This window comes from Spea bombifrons, chromosome 2, assembly GCF_027358695.1.
Source record: "Spea bombifrons isolate aSpeBom1 chromosome 2, aSpeBom1.2.pri, whole genome shotgun sequence".
Classification (NCBI taxonomy): Eukaryota; Metazoa; Chordata; class Amphibia; order Anura; family Pelobatidae; genus Spea; species Spea bombifrons.
This window is the reverse complement of record NC_071088.1, coordinates 116,766,482-116,791,096: the sequence shown is the minus strand read 5'-3', so window position 1 is coordinate 116,791,096 and position 24,615 is coordinate 116,766,482. Positions and strand designations below refer to the sequence as shown.

The 24,615-nt window shown below is 39.1% G+C and overlaps 1 protein-coding gene across 1 annotated transcript in view; it reads right to left on the bottom strand.

Annotated features, from left to right (window-relative positions):
* Positions 1–24,615, bottom strand: part of HDAC7 (histone deacetylase 7) — a 51,109-nt gene that overhangs the window by 8,404 nt on the left and 18,090 nt on the right. Inside the window, exons 2-19 of the mRNA XM_053455907.1 lie at positions 17,620–17,792; positions 17,039–17,129; positions 16,076–16,193; positions 15,699–15,814; positions 14,731–14,853; positions 14,144–14,253; positions 13,268–13,439; positions 12,144–12,334; positions 11,501–11,704; positions 10,856–11,072; positions 9,575–9,708; positions 9,336–9,456; positions 7,625–7,674; positions 5,578–5,685; positions 4,549–4,604; positions 4,318–4,405; positions 2,658–2,777; positions 1,672–1,769 (exon numbers count right to left, since the gene is read on the bottom strand). Coding sequence (XP_053311882.1) covers positions 1,672–1,769; positions 2,658–2,777; positions 4,318–4,405; positions 4,549–4,604; positions 5,578–5,685; positions 7,625–7,674; positions 9,336–9,456; positions 9,575–9,708; positions 10,856–11,072; positions 11,501–11,704; positions 12,144–12,334; positions 13,268–13,439; positions 14,144–14,253; positions 14,731–14,853; positions 15,699–15,814; positions 16,076–16,193; positions 17,039–17,129; positions 17,620–17,792 — 2,290 coding nt within the window. The remainder of the gene's footprint in view (positions 1–1,671; positions 1,770–2,657; positions 2,778–4,317; positions 4,406–4,548; positions 4,605–5,577; positions 5,686–7,624; positions 7,675–9,335; positions 9,457–9,574; positions 9,709–10,855; positions 11,073–11,500; positions 11,705–12,143; positions 12,335–13,267; positions 13,440–14,143; positions 14,254–14,730; positions 14,854–15,698; positions 15,815–16,075; positions 16,194–17,038; positions 17,130–17,619; positions 17,793–24,615) is intronic.

Genomic DNA, 24,615 nt, shown 5'->3' with positions numbered 1-24,615 from the left:
GTTTGTTGGGGGGGGGTTCCTTCTTACGCTTTGCTGTTTCATGCTCTTGCTATATACATGGCATATATAAACAAATATCCGTGTGCGGCAGTGTTTATATGACTCTGTATGACTGAAACCATAACATTTATTTAAACAGAGCCCTACAGGCATATAATACTGCGTAGCCGCGTCTATGTATGTGCTGGAGTCTGAATGGCGAGTGTGAAGGTAACTTCGCCATGAAGCTCGGCTCCAGGAGCACGGAGATAAAAGGTACCCAGTAAATAACTGGCTGAATACCTCATTATATTTTTATATTGGAATATATTTAGCATGTACACAGCGCTGGAGTTTGGATTATCAAGTTGGCCCCTACACAATCAAAGTCTTGGTTGCTAACCTCCCTAGGTGCATTTATTTATGGGTGAACCATCACAACAGCCTGAACTCTTAGTATAGAGTGATTTAGGTTTTACTATGGCTGTTCTGGAAGAGACCAGATGCACAACATCCCACCATTCTTCTACATTGTTGTAGGCCCCGCTGGATCTTTATGTCAACAGTGGATTTTAAAGCTCTCTGTACCATTGTCAAGGAGACACAGACAAAATGGAATACATTATACGTATTGATACAGCCATGACAGCTTTATCTGTGCAAAAAAACCCATAGGATAAAACTTAGTTTTAAAACTTAGCAGTGAGATAGTTGTTAACTTGACTTTGTATAGTAATTATGTTCAACCTTAAGGTGTGCCAGCCTCCACAATCACACATCACATCCGTTGCATAAAAAAGTGTGAAACAGTCACTAATGAAAGATAAAAAGTGGAGAAAACTTAATAGAAAGCAGATAGACAGGGTGGAGTGGTGCTGGTGGTGAAGAGTGGTGTCTTTACGGGGCCGTCTGTCCAGATTTATATTGCAGGGCAATAGGCTACATGCTACCCTGTCAGCAAACTGGTTAAATTGGGGACAGTTCAAGCAGGGGCAGCATAATTAGTACACTCCATGCAACCAATGGGTTAAGTAACCATAAGGGCATATTGACAAAGGTATAAGGTGGACTAAGTATAGACAGGAAGGACCAAAAACATAGATGTGTCATAATATGGAGATCATTTCCACAGCTCAGGACATAGGCTACAAAGACCAGACTGGTTTTCTGGCCAGTTTAACAACTGAATGGCGGATAATGCCTGGTTCTGCCTTATTACATTTCCCAAATGTCACCTGTCTGCACTTACTCCACTCCTCTCAGGCCTTTCTTGTGTGAGGAAGCCTTGAGCATTTTTGTATCGCACATTTGGATTAACCATTTGAGTTCACGTGCACCAGACACCCTTTTGACATAACGTAGTGTGTATTGGGAAGATGCGGGAACCATTTGGCAAACTCTCATGTTGTGCCTATAATATGTATGAGTGTAAGTGACTGATAACTTTCGGGGATAAGTCGGCTGCACTGATGCTGCCCAAGTAATACCTGTGACTGTGGACACCCAGAGGGCTTCAGTCCCCAGCTCTCCTCATCCGGCACTTTCCACCAGCACTAAAATGCACTAAAAGTTCAGAAAAGACAGAAACGAAAAGGAGTGAAAAGTGGGAGAAGAAGAGGAGGTGGGAAACCTAGATAAAGGAAGATGCTGGTACTGGACGAGAGGCTGGTTTAAAGACACGGAGACGCTCACCGGAAAGCCGCAAGATATTCTGCATCTCCCATAGGAGGCTCTAAGCCGCCAGTCCAAGCAACGTTCACATTGAAGCCTTCGCCGCTGCTGGCACCGACCTGCAACCAGACAAATGGTCACTTAAACGTGAGCTCTGATTCTCAGCAGAAGTACCCGCTTTACATACAAAACTTAACCTTGTGTATATATATATATACATAAATCCACATTTAAAAACATAAAAGTGTGTAAATAAATCAAGATAAGTATTGCCGCTTTAAGAAGCCATTTCTACATTTCGATATTTTATACATACAAATGGGCAATGTTCAATTTACGAAGCTGGCATGGCTAGTCATATAAAAGAGTTTACGAGTGTTAACTCCCCCAGAAAAACTCAGAAGTGACGTTTGGTCACGGGAGGTAATGCTACACGGTTTGCAGAAACCTGGGCCTGTGACTCCTCATGCAGTTAAAATGTTCACAGTTCTAGAGATTAAAAGTTTTCTTCTTTATGTTCTGTCTTGCAGGCTATGAATGATGAAATGCAAGCATTCTGTCTATCATTTTTATAACACAGTTTTCAAAGGGGTTATTTTGGGCAAGAATGCCTATTCCCCATCTGTTCCACATCTTCCCTCCCTCTTTCTCGCAAAAAAAATCCTTTGTTCCTCAGAATATCAAAGTCACGATGATAAACTGTTTATGATGCAAAATCCTCTCAGCCCTTCATCCCCAAGAGTCCATTCTGTAGTAGAAAGCGCACATGATCTTAAATGTCAGTTCTAGAAGTTTGCTAACCCAACCTTTAACTCTATGAGTGGCGGAGGGATGGGCAGCCCGGTGCCCCAACAAACCATGTCATCTGGCTGCCATTATTGTAAAGAACTGAAGCAGCTGGCTTATTGTAAATGTTGTGTCACAGACATGTCTGCGGTTTATTATAATAAAGAAAAATAAATGTAGTGGATTAAAACACAGTGACAGATCTTTGCCGAAGTTGTCACCTCATCAGCCGCCCCACTGCCAGGGAAGAAGTTGCCATCGTCGTGTCTATGCAGGGAGATGTAAAGAACATTGGGGTCTCTGTAGAACACTCGTTGCGTTCCGTTACCATGATGCACATCCTATGGAAGAGAAAACAAGAAAGGAATCTTTATTCCAACTCAAGATAACATTGTCTGAAACATTACTGCAGAGCAAGTTGAATAGGAACCTGTTGTTGGTCTAAAACAACTATCAGCGTTGAAGGGTGCAATATTATTATTATTATTTATTGTTTTATATATCATCATATTCCGCAGAGCTGTACAATGGGTAAGCAGGACATAACAGGTAGCATGTATAACATAACAATTCAGCTTACTTATCACATAATAAAAAAGGTTTATCAGTCAAGCTATGTGCCCCAGAGTAAAAGTAAAATGCAACCTCCCCTTATATGATACAACAGAGACTCCTTTCTGCATATCATCTAACATTGCTTTAATATGAGAAAAATAAAACAACCACAACTCAAGTGCAGATGACCAGTGCTTCGAAAACCAAAAGAGGAACTGACACCACATTGAAAGAACCAAAACAGCCACAGCCCATAACTATTTAGTAAAGAACCAACACATCCACAGCTGGAAACCAACTGGACCACAATGTCATACCAAATGATCCTGTGCTTCAAAGGGACACAGCCACATATCCAAAAAATAGCTTATGTTTAAACCAGGACAGTCTCAAGTCTAAACAGAAACACCACAAATACAACAAGAGTACTCGGTTTCCAAACCAAAGGTGGCACAAGTCAAGCTTCCTAAATTATATACAAAATTGGAGTGGCCAAAATTCTAGCATGAGAAACCACGTTACCAAATAAGTGGTGAGTTTGTGCCAAACCTAACAATGAAGCAAGGTCTCGATTCTCACAAAAAATAAATACTTCTTGTTAAAAGAGAGAGAATATTGCCACAAAACCAAAGTGCAAAACAAAAAAATCCCCAAAAACTATAAATTGTTTAAGTAAATACTGTGTTTATATTCCAATAGAACCCAGACGCACCAATCGCATCTTAGACAAACAAGAATACATTCTTTAAAGATTTCTAAATGCTACATAGGCTGAAAATGGGCAAAATCTTGTCAAAAATGCTGTAAGGTGCTTGGAAAAAGACAGAATGTGGTAAAAAAAAAAAAAAGCGTACATTGGTAGGGACACCATCGGAGGGAGCTGGCAACTTTCAAGGGGGGGGGGATGATTCCAGCTAGGCATCACATTAATAAGGTAGTGCAAAGCAGATTTGGAAGACAACATGCTCAGTGTGTGCTATCCATCCAGAAAGGAGATGCCTACAAACACATACAAGAAACTCCCAAAGGATTCAGTCAATGAGTGACTTCTTCCTAAGGCTCTTGGAGCATAGAGCTTAATACAATAAATACAAGCTCTTATAATTGGCATATAGTTGGCATACAGAAACACGAAGTTTGGGGGACCTTGCATTGAAGCTGACTATATTGATGATGGTATATCCGGTATATGGTATATACGATGATGTTTCCCGTGCATGTGATCATTCTCTCCTAACCGGGGGGGGGGTGTCTGTAAATTCTAGTAGTATAGACTTGGTGTATGATGTCCTGTGTACACTAGTGCCACTGCACAGCCGTACTCACCCAGTCCACAATAAGAATCTTCCTGATGTCTAGTCTTTGTTGCAGTTGCTTTGCCGCAATGGCCACGGAATTAAAAAAACAGAAACCCCTAAGGAGACAATAAACCCAACGTCAGGATAGACAGTAATACCCGATTAGACACTTGTGCCTCAAAACACTTTTAAAATGTCTACTGTGCTCATGGGAGCTGTCGCATATTTTTTATAAATCATTAAATGTATGTGATCTTACATGGCAGTTGTAGGGTCCGCATGGTGTCCTGGGGGTCTCACCAATGCAAATCCATTCTAGACAGATGAAAAGAAACATTAGTATTAAATGTTTGTGTGCACAGTGGGTAATAAAATACAACAAAGGGATTTCATTTATTTGGACATGTTGAGTACATCCATAGTAGTCTGTCTAGCACCTAAGCCCGATAACTGCGACCGTTGTTTCAAATCTAACACACATTCATACATACTTTTGAACATGTGCTGCTGTTATTTGTCCCATGATATATTTCTGTATATCAACACACTCATGGCCACATTTTCAATTTTGCTTTACTTCTACACATCAAAGGTAAACTTTCATGTAAGTTGGGAAATACCTCCTTTGAATAGAAGTAAAAGATATGCTTGCATGCGAAAGACATACAAATTTGGGGTTTTATTTACCCTTTCTTTTAATCTGCTGAAAAATACGTCAGAAAAAAAATGCGAAAATGATAAGTGTACTAAAATTCACTCTCTTAAGTTTAAATAATGCTTCCTTATGTACTAGCATTTCTTAGATATTTTTGCGTGATAATTTTATATTCTCCCTCATTAAAACAGCACTGCAGAATCTGCCGGTGATCGACAAATAAAAATGTAAAGATATTTAAGTGTAAAATTGCACTAATTTTAAACTGACAACTACTTTAACAAATAAGAATCAAGTAATATTAAATCTGACATTTTCTACTGAAAATGGCAAGGAAAAGATACATAAAAAATTTGAAAAAAAAAAAAAAAGAAAAAAAAGAAAAAAATCAGAATAAATACGAAAATTAAATTAATGATTAAGCACATTACGGTTAAACTTCACCAATACTTTTTTGTGAAATTGACATTGTTACATACTAGACATTTTCTATTGAAAATGTTATGTTTTATGACCAATGTATGAAATATGTTCTGTAATACCACTTGGTTTATCATTGCCTTATAGGAAATCTCTAGTAATGTCTTGAAGGCAATGGGACATCCTCCTCTCCTATACTTCTCTAGCACTTACCTTCAATTCACCAGTGGTGACCTTAAATGCCAAATCAATCACGCTGCCCGCAGCCCAACGAGCGGCATTTGAAGAATTATGTTCATTCCAAATGGTGTCACTGTCCACCTACAACAGCGAAGAGGCTGGTCAGGGCTAACATAACAATTACCGCCATCCGCAATTTACTGGGCTACATACAACATTCCACCTGTTATTGTCACCTTATATGTATATTACATATACATATACATAAAGATAAAACACTCTAATGTGATTTTATGCACACGCAAACTACAATATTAGCAACACGTATCACCTAAAAAAAAGTGTTTTTTTAATAACATAAATAGCCCATATATTTTTATTTCACCCCATACGTATGAATAAGCGTGCCTTCTGAGGAATGGGGTATTTTAAGTTTTTTTTTTTCAGTTTACCTTCTGGGGAAGCGGGCAGACTAGATGGGCCGGATGGTTCTTATAGATTAATGTGGTACTCAATGTGTTAGCAATATTTCTAACGCATATAATGGGAGATGGATTTAGATGCAGTTAGATTGAGGAATCTGAACTGTTTTGCTATCAAGTTAATGAAGCTCCGTGGAACAACATAGATGTCATCTGGACTTCATTCTTCAACTTGTAAATGGAACTTTGTATTCTGATTAAAGCCTACCAATGTTCCGAATGAAAAAATCTTTACAAATAGTGTAATAATAATTCCAGAAAATGATGATTTAGCAATTTTGAAATTAGCCACCTCAGCAATTGCGATGAAAACACTTCGCAAAGTGTTGTGCTGATAGGTGCATAGTTTACCAACAGCTTCATCAGAGTCTTGTGGTCCGGATCACATCTGGTAACCTAACGCCACGATGTCTTAGTGAATTACCGGAGAATGAGAGCATCTCGCTATTTGAAGTGCATATGAATAAAACACTTAATGATTTTGGGTGAGGCTACAGCCTTGAAAGCCCATGCCCGCTCGTGCCTCTGATCTCAATTATGGTTTGTTTTCAGGAATAAACGCACTGGAAAGGAATTTATTTTATCTTTTTTTTTTTCTTCTTCTTCTTTCATTTCCCGTGAAACATCTTGTTTTCATCAGGGTCGCGTCAGAGCCAGGCAAATAACAAAGGAGACACGGAAAAACCTGGGGGATTCTGGGATAATCAAAGCCATGTGCGAGGCCTTAACTCAATCATCCCCTGAGGTTTAGATAGCCTGGCACATGACTAGGTTGGGTGACTCAATGTTGGGCCCCATTGTAACAAAAGGTAAAGAATGTGGCCCCATCAGCCTTGATGTCACATCCTACCCTTTATGTAGGACAGTGAGAACGAAAGGTATTTGTGGTTGGAATATTTACAATGTGTCAGTAATGTACATCTGATACAAGACCTAAAATTGTTTACAGAAAGAGAGACGCTGTGGTCCATTATTTTGTTTAAATGAAAAAGAAATGTGAAAACAGAAGTATGTGCTTCTGGTGTCAGATGAAGGGCTCTCATATCTGTCTGACTGATTTCTCTAGGGGAATGGTAAATGATACCCGCATCTCTAATATACCCCCTGTTCTTACAGTAAGAGGGGAAGGCAGCGGGGGGGGGGGGGTCTGTTTTCTTACTGTTAGAGGAAAACTTCCAAGCATTGTCAGCGTGAGAATGATACATCTATTTATCTACATGAGGCATTTGTAGGAAAACCGAAAGGCATGAGCAAGGTATAAGAATGTTACATTCAGTCACATTGCAGCGCGCCTGAATACAGTTGTTTGTGTGCATAAAAAGCTGGTGAGAAATGAATGTGTGTAATAGCGTGGTGGTTGGAAGATTGTGCTGGTAGAAAAACGGGAAGAGATATGCGAGTACAGGGGTAGACATGCATATTCAGCAACAAGTGAATTGTAGGGACACAGTTAGTTATCTTTGGGGGAGCACAACAGAAGGTATGTGTCACTAAGTTGAGGACCATGTTATATTTTCCGGTGTAATCAGCGATGAGGCGCACTTATGGATGCTAATGCTATATTAAACAATTATTAGTTTAAAAATACTTTTACTTACCCCAAGTCCTCCACAAGGCAGCATCACAAATACCCTCTGTGCTAAAATGCCTGCAAATACAATATGTTGTTGGATCAATTTGGAGGCAAAAAATTAAATGTATTGGTGGATAACGGCAAATGAATTGAATAAACACGTCTATGCTTTTTTAACATGCATTGTGTATGGAAGCTGCAGTTGCCATAATCATTACATTTTAGATATGTTTGATATGTTAGATGTCTTGTTTTTGTCAGCTCCTCTTACACTGCATTCAGTTTCGATATTCTGTTGGATTGTCATTCTGTAGAATCCCACTCTGAATGTAAATGCACAGCTAAGCTACAATTAGATATTATATTTATATATTGGGTTGATTTTAACTGTGTGTGATTGACTCAATAGTACTTCTTCAACATAGCTGGCAAGGAAATAAACCATTCAGCACTTGTTGTTCCCTTTAAGTCTAAAGCAGCCAACTTAAACTTGAAATATTTATCTTTAAAAAATGCATTTTCTCGGATTGACTTAAGCTTTGGGAGTTCCGATGCAGCAGCAGGGTTTATTTTGTTCTAATAAAGTCATACCTTTATAAATTCTTTTCTTGCTTTTTCAGTTCCCCAAATGCCTAAAGCTGATGTATTTTTTCCTTTAATTCCACAGGGAGAGGCTATACCCTAGCTTTACAATTAGTGATCCCCTTTATTAATCTCTATGTCCATAATATGATCGCTCATAAGTAGTTAAATGTTCATCAAAACCAAAACTATGCTAAATATTTGTATCATCATTAAAACCAGAGGATCGAAATTAACCTCTGTGACTGTGACATTCAAGCCAAAATGACTCTTGTACCTTAATACCATTTTTACTGTACCACACTGCGCAAGAAATTAAATTACTATAACTTAAGCTCAATTATACCAGAAATAATTATTCTTCGTTATTTTTAATGCTTAAAGTACATAAGCTACCTCCGGTAATAGCTAATAGTACTGCAGAAAGCAACTTTTAAAAGTTTTTATTTTTGTTGTCATATTTCACATTACAACTAATAGTACTATATAAAGCTGTTTTTCTAATGGGTTTTTTTTTGTTATATTCCTTTTTGCAGATTTAGTTTGTCACTATTAGCGACATTTGGTGAAGTTAACCAGAAAATTACTATATTACGCAGAATATTTTAGAGAAAAAAAAAACCATAAAAAAAGTGTAGAAAAGCCTACATGTTCTGTTTTTCAGAAGAGCTGAGCTGCTTTAAAGTATTTTCCCAGTAAGTATAAATCTAACGACTATATTAGAAGCTCACAAATAAAATAAAAATAAAGAATCAAACTTTTTACAAATTTTAACAAATTCAGTTTTTTTAATACCCTAGTGACAATTTTTTGAGTGACAAAAATATTAACTCTTTTAACCTGTAACTCTTTTCTTGTATTTAATTATTACGTGATCGTGTTCTTGAAACTACTCTCAATCTGTCAAATACTCATCTGTTAGTGATAATGAGCGCTACAGAATATGATGGTGCTGTGTACGTTTATAAAGGTTAGCATTAATAAGATGTTTTGCTTCTAATGGCCACTAGAGGGAGTCAGGAAGCCCGCTCACTTGATGCGATTTACACTTAATAATGGACACTGTATCTCATCCATTTGCCAAGAGGACACAATGAGTAGTTTTTGCCTCCTTCAGATGTAAATGTCAATATGATAAAAGCAATCGGACATACCTGCCAGCTTGCGATTGTCCAGTTTAAGTCTGTTGAGGGGATTGGTGCCATACAGCAAAACATGAGTCTCAGTGTGTACAGACTGCAGCTCCTCCTGAGAAGCTTTCCTGCCGCGCAAACACTGTGACACGGACACAAGAAAAGAATAACACAATTAATCATTTAACTCCTTATGTCCAGTCAAGGACCCTCGCTATTGATACACCTTCCCTGACCATCGCGTCGCAGGAATGACCTACTTCACATTGGTTGCGCAAGCCTCTCTCCTGCAGACGGGACCAGATGCTCTGGATTCTCCCAGCATGCTCTGGGTGTTTGCTGTTGTCTCCGCAGGTGCACTGATGTTTCAGCATGGTAGAATCATACACAATTCCTGCCAAATAATAACAAGGGTGATGAAATTTATTGCTGGACAAAATTAAGGTTTTTTTTATAGGCGTGCTAAGTATTTGCTTACTATAGCAATCATAAATTGGAGAAACACTACATGTACAATGCCTTTACTTTTTTGCAGTTGAAATATATTTGAGACATTTTTGTCAATAAGGTAGCTAGCTTCTCAATTAGGAATGACTATAAATATTACATGGAGTTGCCATATGGACCATTTATGTAAGACGAGGGAGAAATCCGATTGCCTTTTGGAGTCAAGAAGGGATTTTTTTCCCCCTGATGGCAGAATTCAAAGTAGCTTCATCAGGGTTTTTATGCCTTCTTTTGGATTAAGAGAAGGAAGGTTAGGTAGAAGGCTTGAACTTGATGGACTTAGGTCTTTTTTCAACCTTATGTAACTATGTAATTATGTAACATATGCAAAGTACTGCCCTTTGGGAGCGTAGCACTGTGCTGGTGAATTTGTCCTAGAAAACGTTGTGGACACTAGGGGGCACTATTTAGTGATGCGCCTGGTTCTCCTGCAAGGTTTGAATCTGCCATCATGTGGCAGAAGCTGGGTGATACAGCAAACTATCAATGCAGGAGCCGGTAATAAGGCATAGTGGTCTGATCAGTAATCGTGCGAGGAAGATGCTAGTATTACCAAGGTATCCAACCAAAACACAAACTGCCTATTACACCTCCTAATAGATTGTAAACTCTTCTACACAGATTTGTTTCCATAGGCCTAAATGGTTATGTGATGCTCTAAATGTTAAGTCCTGCTTACCCATTGTACAGAACTGAAAAGTAAGATGGTGTTATAAGGGAAATAATATTTTTTCTTATTTCTATATATGTAGTGCTTTGGATAACAGGGAACAGTGGTGCCTTTATTGGATAACTGAGTAGAATTAGTGTAAGCTTTCCAGATGACTTAGGAACCCTAACTAGCATTACTACTACTAACTACTCAGCTTATTGGGGGGCACCACTGACTCTGCTTGGTACCTGCAGTATCATGGCTAACATTGCTACATATGGTGCAATTGTGATCTATAATCCAGAATTATTGTAAGGCAAGTAACATTCTCGGTGTCTATCTTTAAGAAAGGCACCTGTGAGGCTGTGATCCCTCCACTCACCTGTTGTAAAGCGAGGTTTGGTTGTTTGTTCTGGGACAGGTAGCGATATTGTTTTGGAAGAAGGATCGGAAGGAGACAGAGAAGCTGAAGCAGGAGAAGACTTTGCTCTGGTGAGAGGAGGATGTTCACATCCCTGTACTGGTCTCAGAGTTTCAAACGGTGAAGCCCTTTTCAAATGCTGATGGTTCCGATGGTGACTTTGGTCCCATACATATGCCTAAAAAGAAGCCAAAAAGATCACATAGTACAGTCACTGTATCAGGCTTACCTACAGTTTAGCTCATCTTAAACTGCCATCTTCATTGCTCCAAGCGTAACTAACTTATCAAAACTACGTTTGCACATGTTTTTATCTTAGGAATCATCATAAATGTCTTGGAGGTGGTAAGTATTTCACTGCAAAGGGGCAAAGTAGCATGTCTAGCCAATTTCCTTCTAACTTATCAAAAAGAATTAGCAACTTAATAGGGAGATATATGCTTAATCAGGAGAAATAATCATGCACATCCTGAGACCAAGAATGTAAGATACTTTTCCCATTGTTTATACATACAATGGGTTTCTAATATATGTGTGTGTGTGTGTGATATATTTATATCACTGGCTGCAGTGCGGAAAGCGGGATGCCTGCGCGGCTGAGTGTACCTGCTGTATAAAGTGTTGCTGCGTAACCACCGCCTGGCTGCCGCTGTGCGCCTCGAGCTGACTGCCCCTCGAAGACTCCCCGCGCGCTCTTGTGGGATTTCCTCCGGTTTCCGTGGACATCTCACTAGCTGCTCCACTGTCGTCCATCTCCTCCGATGGGATCTGGCTTAACCTTCGCCTTTCGCTGGTTTTTGACGAACGTTGCTTTGAAGGAACAGATTTACATTAGAACCTCCTGACAAGCATGCAAGAAAGCCACATGGACTCCTGTACTCCACTTATGGTTTATAGACATTTTTACTATTTTTCCCATTAACAGAACAGAACCGTTTAAGAGAAATATAGACTGCGGTGCTTGGAGTCTAAATTGGCACATAGTCTTTAAATAACGTGAACGTTGCTCAAGATAGCTGTGTACACTATGCGCATTACAAATGATTCCGAGTACTAAAATTAAACCGTATAGGTAATGATAAAGAATGTCTTTCATAGCTTTGCCTTGTCTGCGATGGACCTGTACATAATTGATGTGCTAAGCCGGAGGGTAAATGCTCTGTAAATTGGAGTGAATATATATATATTTTTTTTGCGCTATTGGAATCTAACAGCAGAGTACTCTTGATGGCCATGAAGTAGTCCTCACCTTATTGAACGAGAGCTGTTTCATAATCTGGTACTGCTGCTGATGAAACAGGTGCTGCGAGAGGTTTTTGGTCTTCTGAGGGAGAGGCTCGGAACGGGTCCGACTTACAGGCCGGTGATGACCCGCGGCTGACGATGGGGTACTAATGATGGAGGAAGCAAACTGTAAAGGCACAGATCCCAAGCCTTGAACTGAAATAAAAAATCATAAACATATATTTAGTGACGGAAAAACAGACAGAATTTCACGTTACAGTAATTACATTTGTTCTAAAAGCATCAGAAACAGATCAACAAACACGGTGAACAACACAGTCAGATACCTAACTGATATAGCAGATAATTGATATCAATTCATTACCCGTGTAACCATTCAAATGAGTGATTCCTTTAAGGCTCTAGACAAACGTCATTGTTCACATCCTTTTTGCCAATTTTACTACAACATGTTAAATCGGCATGTTAAACAGAAATAGGCTGATTGCTAAAATTCAGTGAATTACAATAAAACTACTGCTACCCTTTAGCAACCACGAGATGGTAGTACAGAGCTCTGTGCTTTGATAAAGTGTAATTTGGTGGAATATATCTGTTCCAAAAAACTATTTATGCTTGGTTTATGTGCAAGAATTCATTGAAACCGAGAGTTGCCTTTCTCTAGACAATTAAGTTGTTGATTTTTACTTAAATCTCAATTTTTTCTTGAACCATTTTATTGCTCAGTTTAACAAGAAGCTCAAAAACAAATGTAAAGTTAAAAAATACATACTTTTTAGTGCTCTTTTCTATGGAATAGCTGTTTTACATTATTATACATACACATTGACTCCGCTAGCCTTCTTGGGAAATACAAATTCTCTGATGATTTAAGTAAATAAAATTCCCCATTCTATTATAGCTTATTCTATTAATGGATTATGATACTATAGGCATTTATTATCTGATATTGTTGGCCATATTTGTTGACACGAAGCCCAAAAAAGAAGTAAACTAAACTAAAACCATGCATGTCTGAATCTGATTGCTGTGTTTCGCTGATGTCCTTAAAAATGTATCTTTATTTCTAATTATCAATTCAGCCCAAGTCTCCACAGTGGCATTCAATTTAATTTATAAAGCACATACCTGCCACTAACGGGGTCCCTGAGGGTTCCAGGATGATCACTGGCTGCAGGCGAGCTGTTGCAATAGAGTTGGTACCATCGTGACCCTCTATCGTTGGCATGAACATCGTGGGATGTGACACAAGTGGGACGCGATGAACCAGACCTGGCAATGTTCTCCTCTCCATGTCCCCCTGAATAAGGAAAACCGTTTAAGCCAGAGTCTCAAGTAGGATATTAGAAAATGTCAATTATTTTTAATTCAGTTTGTGGAACACTCAGATGGAACTCAAGTGATTCAGACAAGTATCCGCATTGTTCAGTTCAGAGATTGCCCTGCCCTGACAGCCTATGTTGCAATAACTGTACCCAATAAAACCCATTAGACATGTTTACATATCTCAAATACTATTTACTAAAGGAAAAAAGCATGCAAAAAGGCCAATGATTAATCTATACGCTGGCTTGTTTTCCTATTCTGTTAAAGGGGAACTGCCGCACCTTTTAGTAGACGTAAATGACTTTATTGTAAATACAGTAGTTTATCAATCTGTGTAATTGTTTTAGACATATTAAGCCCAAAAATGAATGTCATAGAAGGGGCGATCGGTGGCAGGGCTAGCATTATCTAATTAATTTCCCTTTATCACCCTACCCATTGCTTCCACCATTAAGAAGGCTGTGTATATATAATATATATATATTATATATATTAAATAATATATATAATATATATATATATATTATATATATTAAATAATAATATATATAATATATATATATATATTATATTATATATTAAATGTTTACCAGTGTTTATTTAGTGTACAAAAGGTGTTACTTACTCAGGCAGCTTATTTCAATTTATTCTCAGTGTACAACATGGGAAGTTCCTTACCTCAGAGGCAGCTCCTGGGAGGGAGGAAAGGCTTCCGTTTTCGGCTGGGATGCTATCATTTGGGGAGCTGCATCCAGAAACTGGGGTGCTGCTACTGCTGGGCGAAGAGTCTGCAATGAAACAGACAGATTGTGCTTACAAAGGATGCCACAAGCAGGTCTCACACAGATTACTACAAATATGTTTTATAGAAATACTATTTAAAGGGAAAAGTTTACTGGATAGAATAAAAATAGGGCACTTGAAGACAATGTTCATGCTGGATAAACAAGGGGGCTTACAGAGTCATTACAACTCAAAAATGTACTGTGGGGACAATAGTGATCCACATCGTTTTCGTTTGGCGAGTGCGCCTTATAACTGGTCAATAAGCATGGTTGTCAATTCATCATTTACTTCTACATATTCTATTCACGTCAGAGAATGTAATATCTGATAACTAGTGGCAGATTCCAACCTTCACAAGCAATGTATTCTCAATTAGTTCCTCTCTCTCAAATGTACTCTCGCCAATCTATTTATCCTAGAGATGTGCGATGTAGGTTAATCTGAGGCACAGAGGACCCATTTATATATAATAAACCCACCCTGCGTATCTAGGGGTCTCCTTCTGAGCGCAGGTGGAGCACTCTCCTTACGGGTTAGTGGGTTTTTCCTCCGCTCTCCAGACTTCTTGAACCTGGTAGGCCACTTCATGTTAGGCTCAGAGGCTGAAGGGGAGATAAAGGGCAGTGCATAGAGTTTATGTGACACTGTACAAAGTGTAGGGGCTAAATCTGGGCCCCCTGTAGGGAACGGACATCAGTAAAATGAGAGTTGAACCCGTACCTAAACAATAACAGGAGTGGGTACATTTCCCCCTGAGTCAAGAATGGATAGTACCAGGATAGACATGGGCTTACAATTCGATATAAGTTCCACCTTCATGGAGTAAATCATTTTCTTACTATACTAAACTTCATCTTGTTTGCACAGTATTGAGTACTAAGAATTAAACTCACTCATTAGAAAACAATTTTAATTGCTAAAAAAAGCCTTTTAATAAAAGTGCCACAGTATGAACATCCAAACTGTATAGTTTAAGATGTTATCCTTTCTTCTGTGAACCTATCTGGTTAAAAATAAAAGTAAGAAAAGGGGAACGTTTGCCAATGGCGCTGCAGTAAGACACCTTATCCCCCCCCCCCAATTTCCAATCACTGATGTTGTATATCACTGTAGACTGAAATGGGAGTCTATTATTGTGGTTACAGAGACAGAGAACTACCCAAGTGTTGAACAAACTGCTAATGGGAGAACAGGCGAAACATTGTAACTTAAGGAGTGCAGGTTATTGTTACACACTTATAATGGCTATAAAAATGAACTTTTCAAGTCCAGTGGATCTTTAAGTACAGAAAAATCCATGCAAGTTAGTGGACATAGGTGTCAGGGCTGGTGGAACAGCTTAACTCAAGAGTGATGCAAGGAGGACTACATCTGTAAGAAGTTGATCCTATGACCCAATCTTGACTCCTGTTTAAGTGACAATACAATGCTCTAAATGAAATCGCACCTGTCCTCCTGAGAGGGAAATGCTCGGATGGATTACAGCTGTTGGAACCCACTTGAGGAATGAGGTTAGCCATGATGGAGGATGGGTGCGGTTCTTGTTCAATAATCTCTGGGGGCCTGTTGAAGAGACCACAATCATACAATGCTTAAACAACAGAAACATTAGCAATAAGTGTTTGTAGGTTAAGGAGCCAAGCATCAGATTATAACCTTGCCTAATCAAGGTTTTATAAATCGCCTCCTGAAATAAAAAGTTACTAGGCCTCTTTAGTGGCCTCTTCCACCCATTTGAACTATATGCAAGACTAGTTCGGAAGAAAACATACTGTATAATGAGTAAACCCCTACTGGCTACGAAACCATTAATCGTGGACATACCTGTACAGCATGGCAGGGCTGTTGTGATTGACAATATTATTGCGATCTGGTGCAACTTGCTGTTTATTGCGGATCATCTCCTGCAACTTCTGCTTCACTGCAGGACTAGCCATGGCACCTAAACGGACATGGAAAAATAAGCTGTGTTTATACGGGTAAACTCCTGCAGACATACACACAGACTCCAGTCACCTGGAGACAAGACTGTAAGATGAGAACAACTGTGGAAGAAACATCAGAGCAGCAGACACGATGAATAAGTAGTACAAAGCAGTAGACAGGATTGAAATACGAACACAAACAGTCTATTGTGGATGCTCACATATATTCCTGATCTGTCTTATCAATAATATATATTATTAACCTTTATTTATGAATATGGTCTACAGAGCTATACAATTTACATTTGGGGCGGTTAAGTAGTAGTCAATTTTTTTCTCTATCATTTACCTAGTATTTCCCTAAAAAAGACCGAGCCAAAGGCACAAGCTGAATATTAAGAAGCACAAGAAATATTAAATATCCAGAGAAAACACAGACCGCTTAGAACGTCTAGATCTGCTTTATTTGTGACCATGAAACCTATATATTGTTGGATTGTTGCTGAGTTATCTATAGAGGGCGCCCTTGCATTACGATACAACATTTCTCAAAATGGCGCAGAACGTTCACAGATGTTTTGTACAGCGCCTGTGTAGTAAGCCTGTGATTCACAGAAATGCTGTACTACATATTATGATTGCTTAGCCAGAAATGATAACATATAGCTACCCAGCCTCTGAAAAGCCCTTTGAAATGGACAAAACTGTCAATCTGAGTCAACATAAATTATAGGAGTAATTAGCAAGGTTTTTCAGCATTTAAAGCGTTATAAACAATTGGCATTCTCATTGTATCCAGCTAACACACGTTTGTTCTTCACATCCACAACAGTGACAACCATGTAGCAAGATGCATCCTTACTTGGTTTGCTTTTCTCCTTGTGGACGAGCTGCCGCAGACTTTGCTCTTGACGTCCATGATCCGCGTTTCGGCAAGCAGACTCCATGTTCAGCTGTGGTTGGGTAAGCATGTGATTAATAAATGACTGAGGGTGTATGCGTCTAAGAACGCTTGTCCATATAGGTTTGTGTTTGTGATGGTCTGGCCATAAAAACTATCTGTAACTGCACAACGACCCATTTGTCAAAGGGGACAATATAACCTAAGTTTTGTTAAAGCTAGAGGTGCCAGTTCCACCCCACCTTTTGTAATGCCTCCTTCATCGCTGCACAGCCTTATGTTCTCACTCGCACCTTCCCATGCACATGCGCGTGTAGCGGGACTGGTCTGAGATGCTGTGCCATTCCAATGCACTAGTATAGTACACCAAGTATAGTGACACATAACCCAAACCTTGACCTTGGTAGACAGGGGCCCTTAAAAAACTCTCAGTGTTCCTTGCAACCTGATGCCACCCTTACAAATCATATCAAATTATAATTTAGTTCCCACCACATTGTGACACTAATACCCAGGAAAGTATCAGGTTAATATAAACATACCCGCATCTTGTGCTCTGCTTGCTGGTGCTGGCTGATGGTTTGGAAGATAGGTTGTTGGGACTGTTTCATATTTAAGATTGCCGCGTCAGGGCGCTGGCTGAGGTGCTGAACAAGGTGGAACTCCATGGGGGTTGTTTGAGTCAGGACAGCACTGACTGGAACACTCAAATCCACTAGAAGACAAAACAGAAAGTTTGATGAACATAAAATCAATCCAAACTCTCTTGGTTGCTCTTACATTATCTAGTAATTTTAACTCAAATGATTGAGGTCTTGGTTACAAACTAGGCCTCAATTCTCCAATTAATATGCAGCACAGTAAACTACTCCAAAAGCAACGTTCTAGGTCAATGGTTCCCACCTCCATTTCTCAAGGCAACGGATGTGGGCTTCAGGATATCCTCCCAAAGGCCCGGGCTGTTCTTTACTTAGCACAGGAGGATCTGCTAACGTCTGAGACGTATGTGCTGATGTGAAAACATACTGAAAACTGGGAAACGTGGCTCAGGAGATTAAATTGGATCAAATGCTCTCATTTCAGAGACCTTGATCCAGGAAGTATCAATCTAAGTCAAACATACAAAAGAAAGGCAATGTACCTTCCTTCCCGAAAGGCAGCATCCCTGTGCATGGCTATTACACAGGTAAAGGCTGTGTCTACAACAGCCATAAGCAAATAAGGGAGTCAAAAAGTGACATAACTTGGCTTTGTCTGTATGACTCAGTCTTAGACATGTCCGCATTGACATAAGTGCATTTTATTCAGCTTGCTATTACACATGTATAAATGTAAGGTGCTTTTCTTGTTAAATGTTACATCACATGGTCGCAATTTTCAAATCTTAGAATCGTTTTACCCAATCAAGCTAATGCTGCAACAATTATACATAAAAGAATCACTAAAAGAATGATACATTCTGCTCAGTTATTATATATCCTCCTTGTATTCAAATACAACACCGGACAAAAGAAAGCGTTAAAGAAACTGGTTTCTGACAACAAGAGGGGTTATTTACGAAAAAGTCATGGAAACACGGCCCTATCATTGTAGCAACCAATGGAATGTTCCTGTTGATTGGACCATACAGGTCGTTACTATGGAGATAAGCCCACTTTTTTTCAAACTTTGAATAGCTCCATGTTTACCATGTTAGCCCCAATTTAAAAGAACCAACAATAATTCACATGTTTTGTATGCATGGTATAGATAATTAGCAGAGATGAAAAGGAAATTACATTTAAAAGAAAATAACAAGTTAGTTTGTGACTTTGTGGAGAAGAACATTTTTAAGATTAAATCACGTATGTAACAAGCAGTGATCACGACACCTTTATTGTCCTGTTTCGGGAGATGAATGTGCACAGTTTAACCCCAAACACTGCAGAATTTACAAAAAATATTTCTGTTCACTTTTATTTGCATACAGAAGATGATTATCTCATACAGTAAAAAATACTTTAAATATTCCAGAGTCATTTCTTTTATTTTTATTTTTAAGTATCATCAGTTAATGTTTAACCTTCTGACACGAGAGTCACAGAGATATGTCCATAGAGGTGCATTCCTCACCTTCCATGAATGGAGGGAGATCATCAATAATTCTTGACCAGCTAATTATTTGTGAGTACGGCAGATGCCTTTTCTGCTCCGTCAAGAGATTTCTGTACATTATGAATCAACTACCTGGACGACGATAAGCAGTGAGACTAACACACTAAATCAAGTTAAAAGAAAAAACAGTAAAAAGTGGACCATGAGAATGGGGCACATAACTCTACCCAAAAGCCCCCAGCTTTGCTCATGTCAAGTTTAAAAGGGGAGTCCTATGGAACAAAAATAGTGGTTACAATTGACCCATAAAAATTCCAACACACTTCCTTTATCTGCAGATGGAGAGATCACCATTGTTGTCGGTGATGCGATATCTGGAGTGACTTTCCCTGCACAAACATCACACGGTGCTACTCCTTTATGGCAATGCTAACAAAGTCCGTTCCTCCATAGACTTTCATTTGTCGGAGTGTCCGGCTGGGTGATTAACCCTGAGCCGTTGTATTGTCTACCACATGTATTATGATAGGTAGTTGAGGTGTTGGTCTAGTAGATTGGGCTAAAACTAGAACAATATTTTTTAAAAAGATCTCATAACGGACACTAGTAATTAAACCGATGGTGGAATTTTCCGTACCATTTCTACTGTGCGTAAAAAGGACAGGAATGCAGCAGGTGTTCGTATGAGCATTTAGAAAAATATGGGCATATTTACTTGCATTATTTAAAACTTGAAATGCAAGCTATCGGGTTTCAAAATAAACATCTCACAGATAAGACTGGTTTAGCACATTTTAGTAAATCTGCCTGACAGTGAGTCACTTTATGATAATATTGGTTATTGTCCTATGGATTACCAGGCTATACAACAAAAACTGATCATTATCTGTATTGCCTTGAGGGGGATAAAAACAAAATAATGAATGTAGCTGTGGGACTGAAAGCCGGGCACTTTGGGCACACGCATAAAGCTTATCATATTTTCGGCACCAGTTATAAAGCAAAAGGAACGTGAAAATGAATGACATAGGCCAGTCCATGCTGGTAAGTATTATGATCCAAGCTCTGTTGATCTTGGAATTGTATTATTAAAAATATAATGTCTTATCTATAAAAGGTAACCCCAACCTTGTGTTTTAGTACAATGAGCAGGGAACCGTTACCATAATTCCCAACATGGGACGATATTTGTCTATAGAGATGTACATTGATGACACGTTGAGGAGTTCACCTGAAGGACTGTGTCATTGTTTGTGTAGCAGGGAAATATTCTTCTGAAATGTTGGTGTAATGGCCCAGGTGCGGAATTTCCCATTAGATTGCTCGTGACATGGAAAGCCCTAGCCTAGAGTCAGAAACGCTTTAAGAAGGTCTTTTTATAAAGCCAGGAGAAGAAAACTTGCCAACACATATAATTCCGAGAGTGCGGTTGTCTGCAATTTTTGTTTTCTACGATGCCTATCGTCTTGTTAGGCCTTTTGTAATCTAGAAGTCCTTTCACAGGACCTATTCCCAAAAAGCTTACCGACTTTAGAGAACCCAAGTTCTCTAGAAATAGTCAAGGCTTACTCATGCAGCCTGCTTAATAACTATCTGCTCTCAATACATCTGTATGTCAACTTGTTTGCTGGTAGTGTTAGCAAAACTTTGGTCTCTGTCCCTTGCAGTTAACGGGGATTCCCACAAATCTGACCCAAGGGAGCAAAAGTGACTTTAGCTCCTTCTAGACAATGTTGTTCAGGTTTTCTAAAACACCTTCAGTGTTTGTTGATCATTGTTGTAATTGCAATAACAGGAAGCACGGGGAAAACCTTCAGAACAGAGATGAGACACTTCCTTAAGTAATCTAACACCATTGAGTCTGATAGCAACAAATACATACTTTCTGAAATTCCCTTTTTTAATATTACAATTGTACGACATTTACAAAAAAAACACACACATTTAAGTTATTATCATATACGTAGGCATGAAGAGCAAACATAGCTTCCATTCTTGAGCAAATAATAGTTCTCCTGCGCAGGTAACCCTTCCTGATCGATATCAATGACGAAGACACCTTATTAATGATGCAATTTTCGAGATCCCTTCTTAATTGTTGCAAGGAAGGCTCTGGGTCAGATGATATACTAAGTCTTAATATGTAATTATGTTTCCCCACAACAGATACCTGTTCTTGGCATATTAACTTGGGAAACACTTTTACCAACACAAGTGACACCGAATGGCACTGGCACACAGTAAATATAATGTTTGGGCACTGCTTAATGCTGGCTAAATTGTTTGGGTAGATGAGGGTCATATAGGCTGGAGTTTGCCAGACTGAGATCAGCGGTTGGGGTAGTTCTAAACAGGGCGAAGCCATGAATGCCGGTTGCATTCCTGTCTTCTCCCACTTTGGCCAGCAGAAGACACAGTGTAACCTCTAACTGCCTAATGCTTACTACGTGCTGTGGAACTATTCCGTTCCAAGGCAGTGACCACATCATCACCAGAGCTATTACTCTGCATTGTTTTTCTCCAAAGTTGGAGCCGCCTCCTATAAAATCCGATTTTTTTCTGTAACTGAAGACCTCAATGGCTACATGGCTTTACATGTAAAAAGCAATCATTAACATTTTTATATAGAACAGCACAAGAATAAATATATCCCATCTGTTCATGTCAAGACGGCTTGGGACTCTTGCCAAAACCACTGGGGTAGGTGCCAGGTCTTGCTAAGGCCCGTGGGAACTCCTGGGCGGGGTGAGTCAGTGATCTCTGGTCTCCTCCTGCCCCAATTTGGAACGCTATGTGAGTTACCACAGGCTGTACTTTGATTGTACGTAGAGATCACGGTGAAAAATAATACAAATAAATAAACTACTTCTCAAGTGGTGATGATGATAATATACAATGATATTGTTCCAGGAATCCGCAGATCAAAGTGTGTTCTAAGTGAGAAATGGTGCTTCAGGCATAAAATAACAATGTTCTTTAATAACCCATAACTCATTGCTTTATATGCTCCATTGACTTGTTCAACGTGTATCATACACAACCAGTTTTCTTGTATTGAGTGCCGTACTATCATGTGATTTTCTTGCCGATACTGCTCATTGCCTCATTTTAATTGTTGTGAGCGATTGCTAATGCAAATTTCTAATGTTAATTGCTAAATTCATAGCTGGATGAGCTAATGGGGGTTATCCCAAGGTGGCCGAGTCTGGTCCAAACATCCCTCCTTCCCCTTTCGTTGTTAGGTCCTTCAGCAATTCCTTAATTTATTAGAAAGCCTGGCTCTCTGCTCATCTTAATAAGATGGCCATTGGTCTGGTTCTCACTCATCTAGATTAAATTGGTACACCCATTGCAGCAGCCAAACGGTTCCATCACCATTACCACTTTGCACTGGTATTGCTCTTTATACATAACACTATTATCTCTGAAACTAAATACAGTCTATGGTGGAAGGTGATCTTAATGAAAACTGGGAACCAAATTTGCAAAAATGTAATTGTGAAGAACGACTATTCCTCCAGACGGCTCTTCTGACAGTAAGGTACTAGATTAAAGCTAAGAAACACGTGCCACTCCTGGTGGTGTTGGGCTAGTTGTAATTCGCCCACAACTGCTGGAGATTGCAGACTCCCTACCTTGGGGTATTTTGGAAAGTGCTATAGATAGATGGTAAAAAGCTCACACTGCTATAGGGACAAAAGGACATAGTCCCTCCCTAACACCTGTGGGAACAGAGGTGATATAGAATGAAATAAAAGAGGTCATTATCCTGATATTTATGCTCCTTAGTTTAAAACCTTCAGAAGACAAAATGTTAATTAGCTTGAAGTATAAAAGACAAGGGCGTTGGGTCTTACAGACCCAGACAGTGGGTGGAGGGGTTTAAGGTACGCCTTGAGTGGAGTTATAAGGAAACTAGATCATTTCGACATAAAAGAGCAGAAATTGGGCGTCGGTAATCCCGTAAGAAACTTCAATGGGCAGGCTACCTTTGGTATACATTGGGCTTCATTTTTTTTCCCCTTTGGAGATCTGACACAATTAACAAGACGTAACACGTTTTCTACATTTAAATTTTATTGGCACTGGCAAAAGCTTCAATCCCTTGTTCTGAAGTCATTAAAATATTTATTCACAATTATGAAACCAGAAATTAGCTTGTGCAACCGTGTTGCTTATATCCTGTGTCATTATTATTCCAAAACGGTCAGTGTGAAATGATGAAACGCAATGAGTTTGATAACCGTAAGCACAACATATAAAGGAAAGACTGTAATTAACCGATATTAACTAAATGGTAGCTGAAATTGTATGTTTATAGTATGTTTTTGTTTTGTTGCAAAAGCTGATGTAACCAAGAGCACAAGAACAGGTGATAATCACTCGTCTTTTACCAATAGCAAAATATTACCATATTTATGGTTCGATAAATAGTATAAGTACATGACAAAGGGCGTTATTCCATTGTGTTTTTTTATAGCATCATATGCAGACCAAGTTCTTAAAGCACAGCAGTGGTGGAAATGATTTTGACGAAGCTGGAGAAGAACAAGGAAAATGTACTGCTCCATTATTCAATCATTTTTGTTTTGCTTTAGTGTTGAAGCCAATGTTCTGGAATTTAGTAAGGAATTTTGAAAGGAGGCAAAAAGTCACATGTATTCCCATCTGTGATATCACTTTATAACAACAATCTAGTGCTTGCAGCTTGAAAATGCACATTCTTGGCATTGGTCTCACAGCATGGATTTTCAGACATATATTCATATTGAAAAGTCAAATTTCAGTGTAATTTTCTTCCTTCTTTGTCTGAATGAACGGCGGTTCAGCTCAACAACCCCCAAAAGGTGAAATCTTGATGTTTTATCGCCTCTAGATTTGAGCAGGACCATCCTCACCTGTTGCTTCTGTAAGTTAAATTGTTATGGTATATTCTACTTGTTACGTCCCGTCTACCCGTTGTACAGCGCTAAGGGACATGATGGCGCTATGTAAAACAATAAATAATAATAAAAACTAGCGTTACAGAATTATTACTAAATTCTAATTTACTTTTGACTATTGCAGTCCGATGGTTCTCAGCATTGCTTGTTCAGACTGTTGGTAAATACTACATGTGAGTAAGCTTGTGATAATGTGAAGGAATTCTGCTTGGCTGTAGTAGGATCAGATGAGACATGCTGCTCTTACTGGTATGGAATTAGTCACTGCCTGTCAAGAGGATCACAGAGGATGAATGAGTTTGCAGGGGGTGCCTTGTACCTTCTATTTTTGTGTATCCTGCCCCCACCCCCAGCAGCTCACATTTCCTCCGCTGGCTGGCATCGAATGCACAGATGCTCACATAACCAGCCCATTTGGCTTTTGTGCTGCTTCCTTTAACTATTTCACTCCTAGAGGTATAGAGTGACGTCCCAAACATGCTTCCAACACGCTCACCCAAA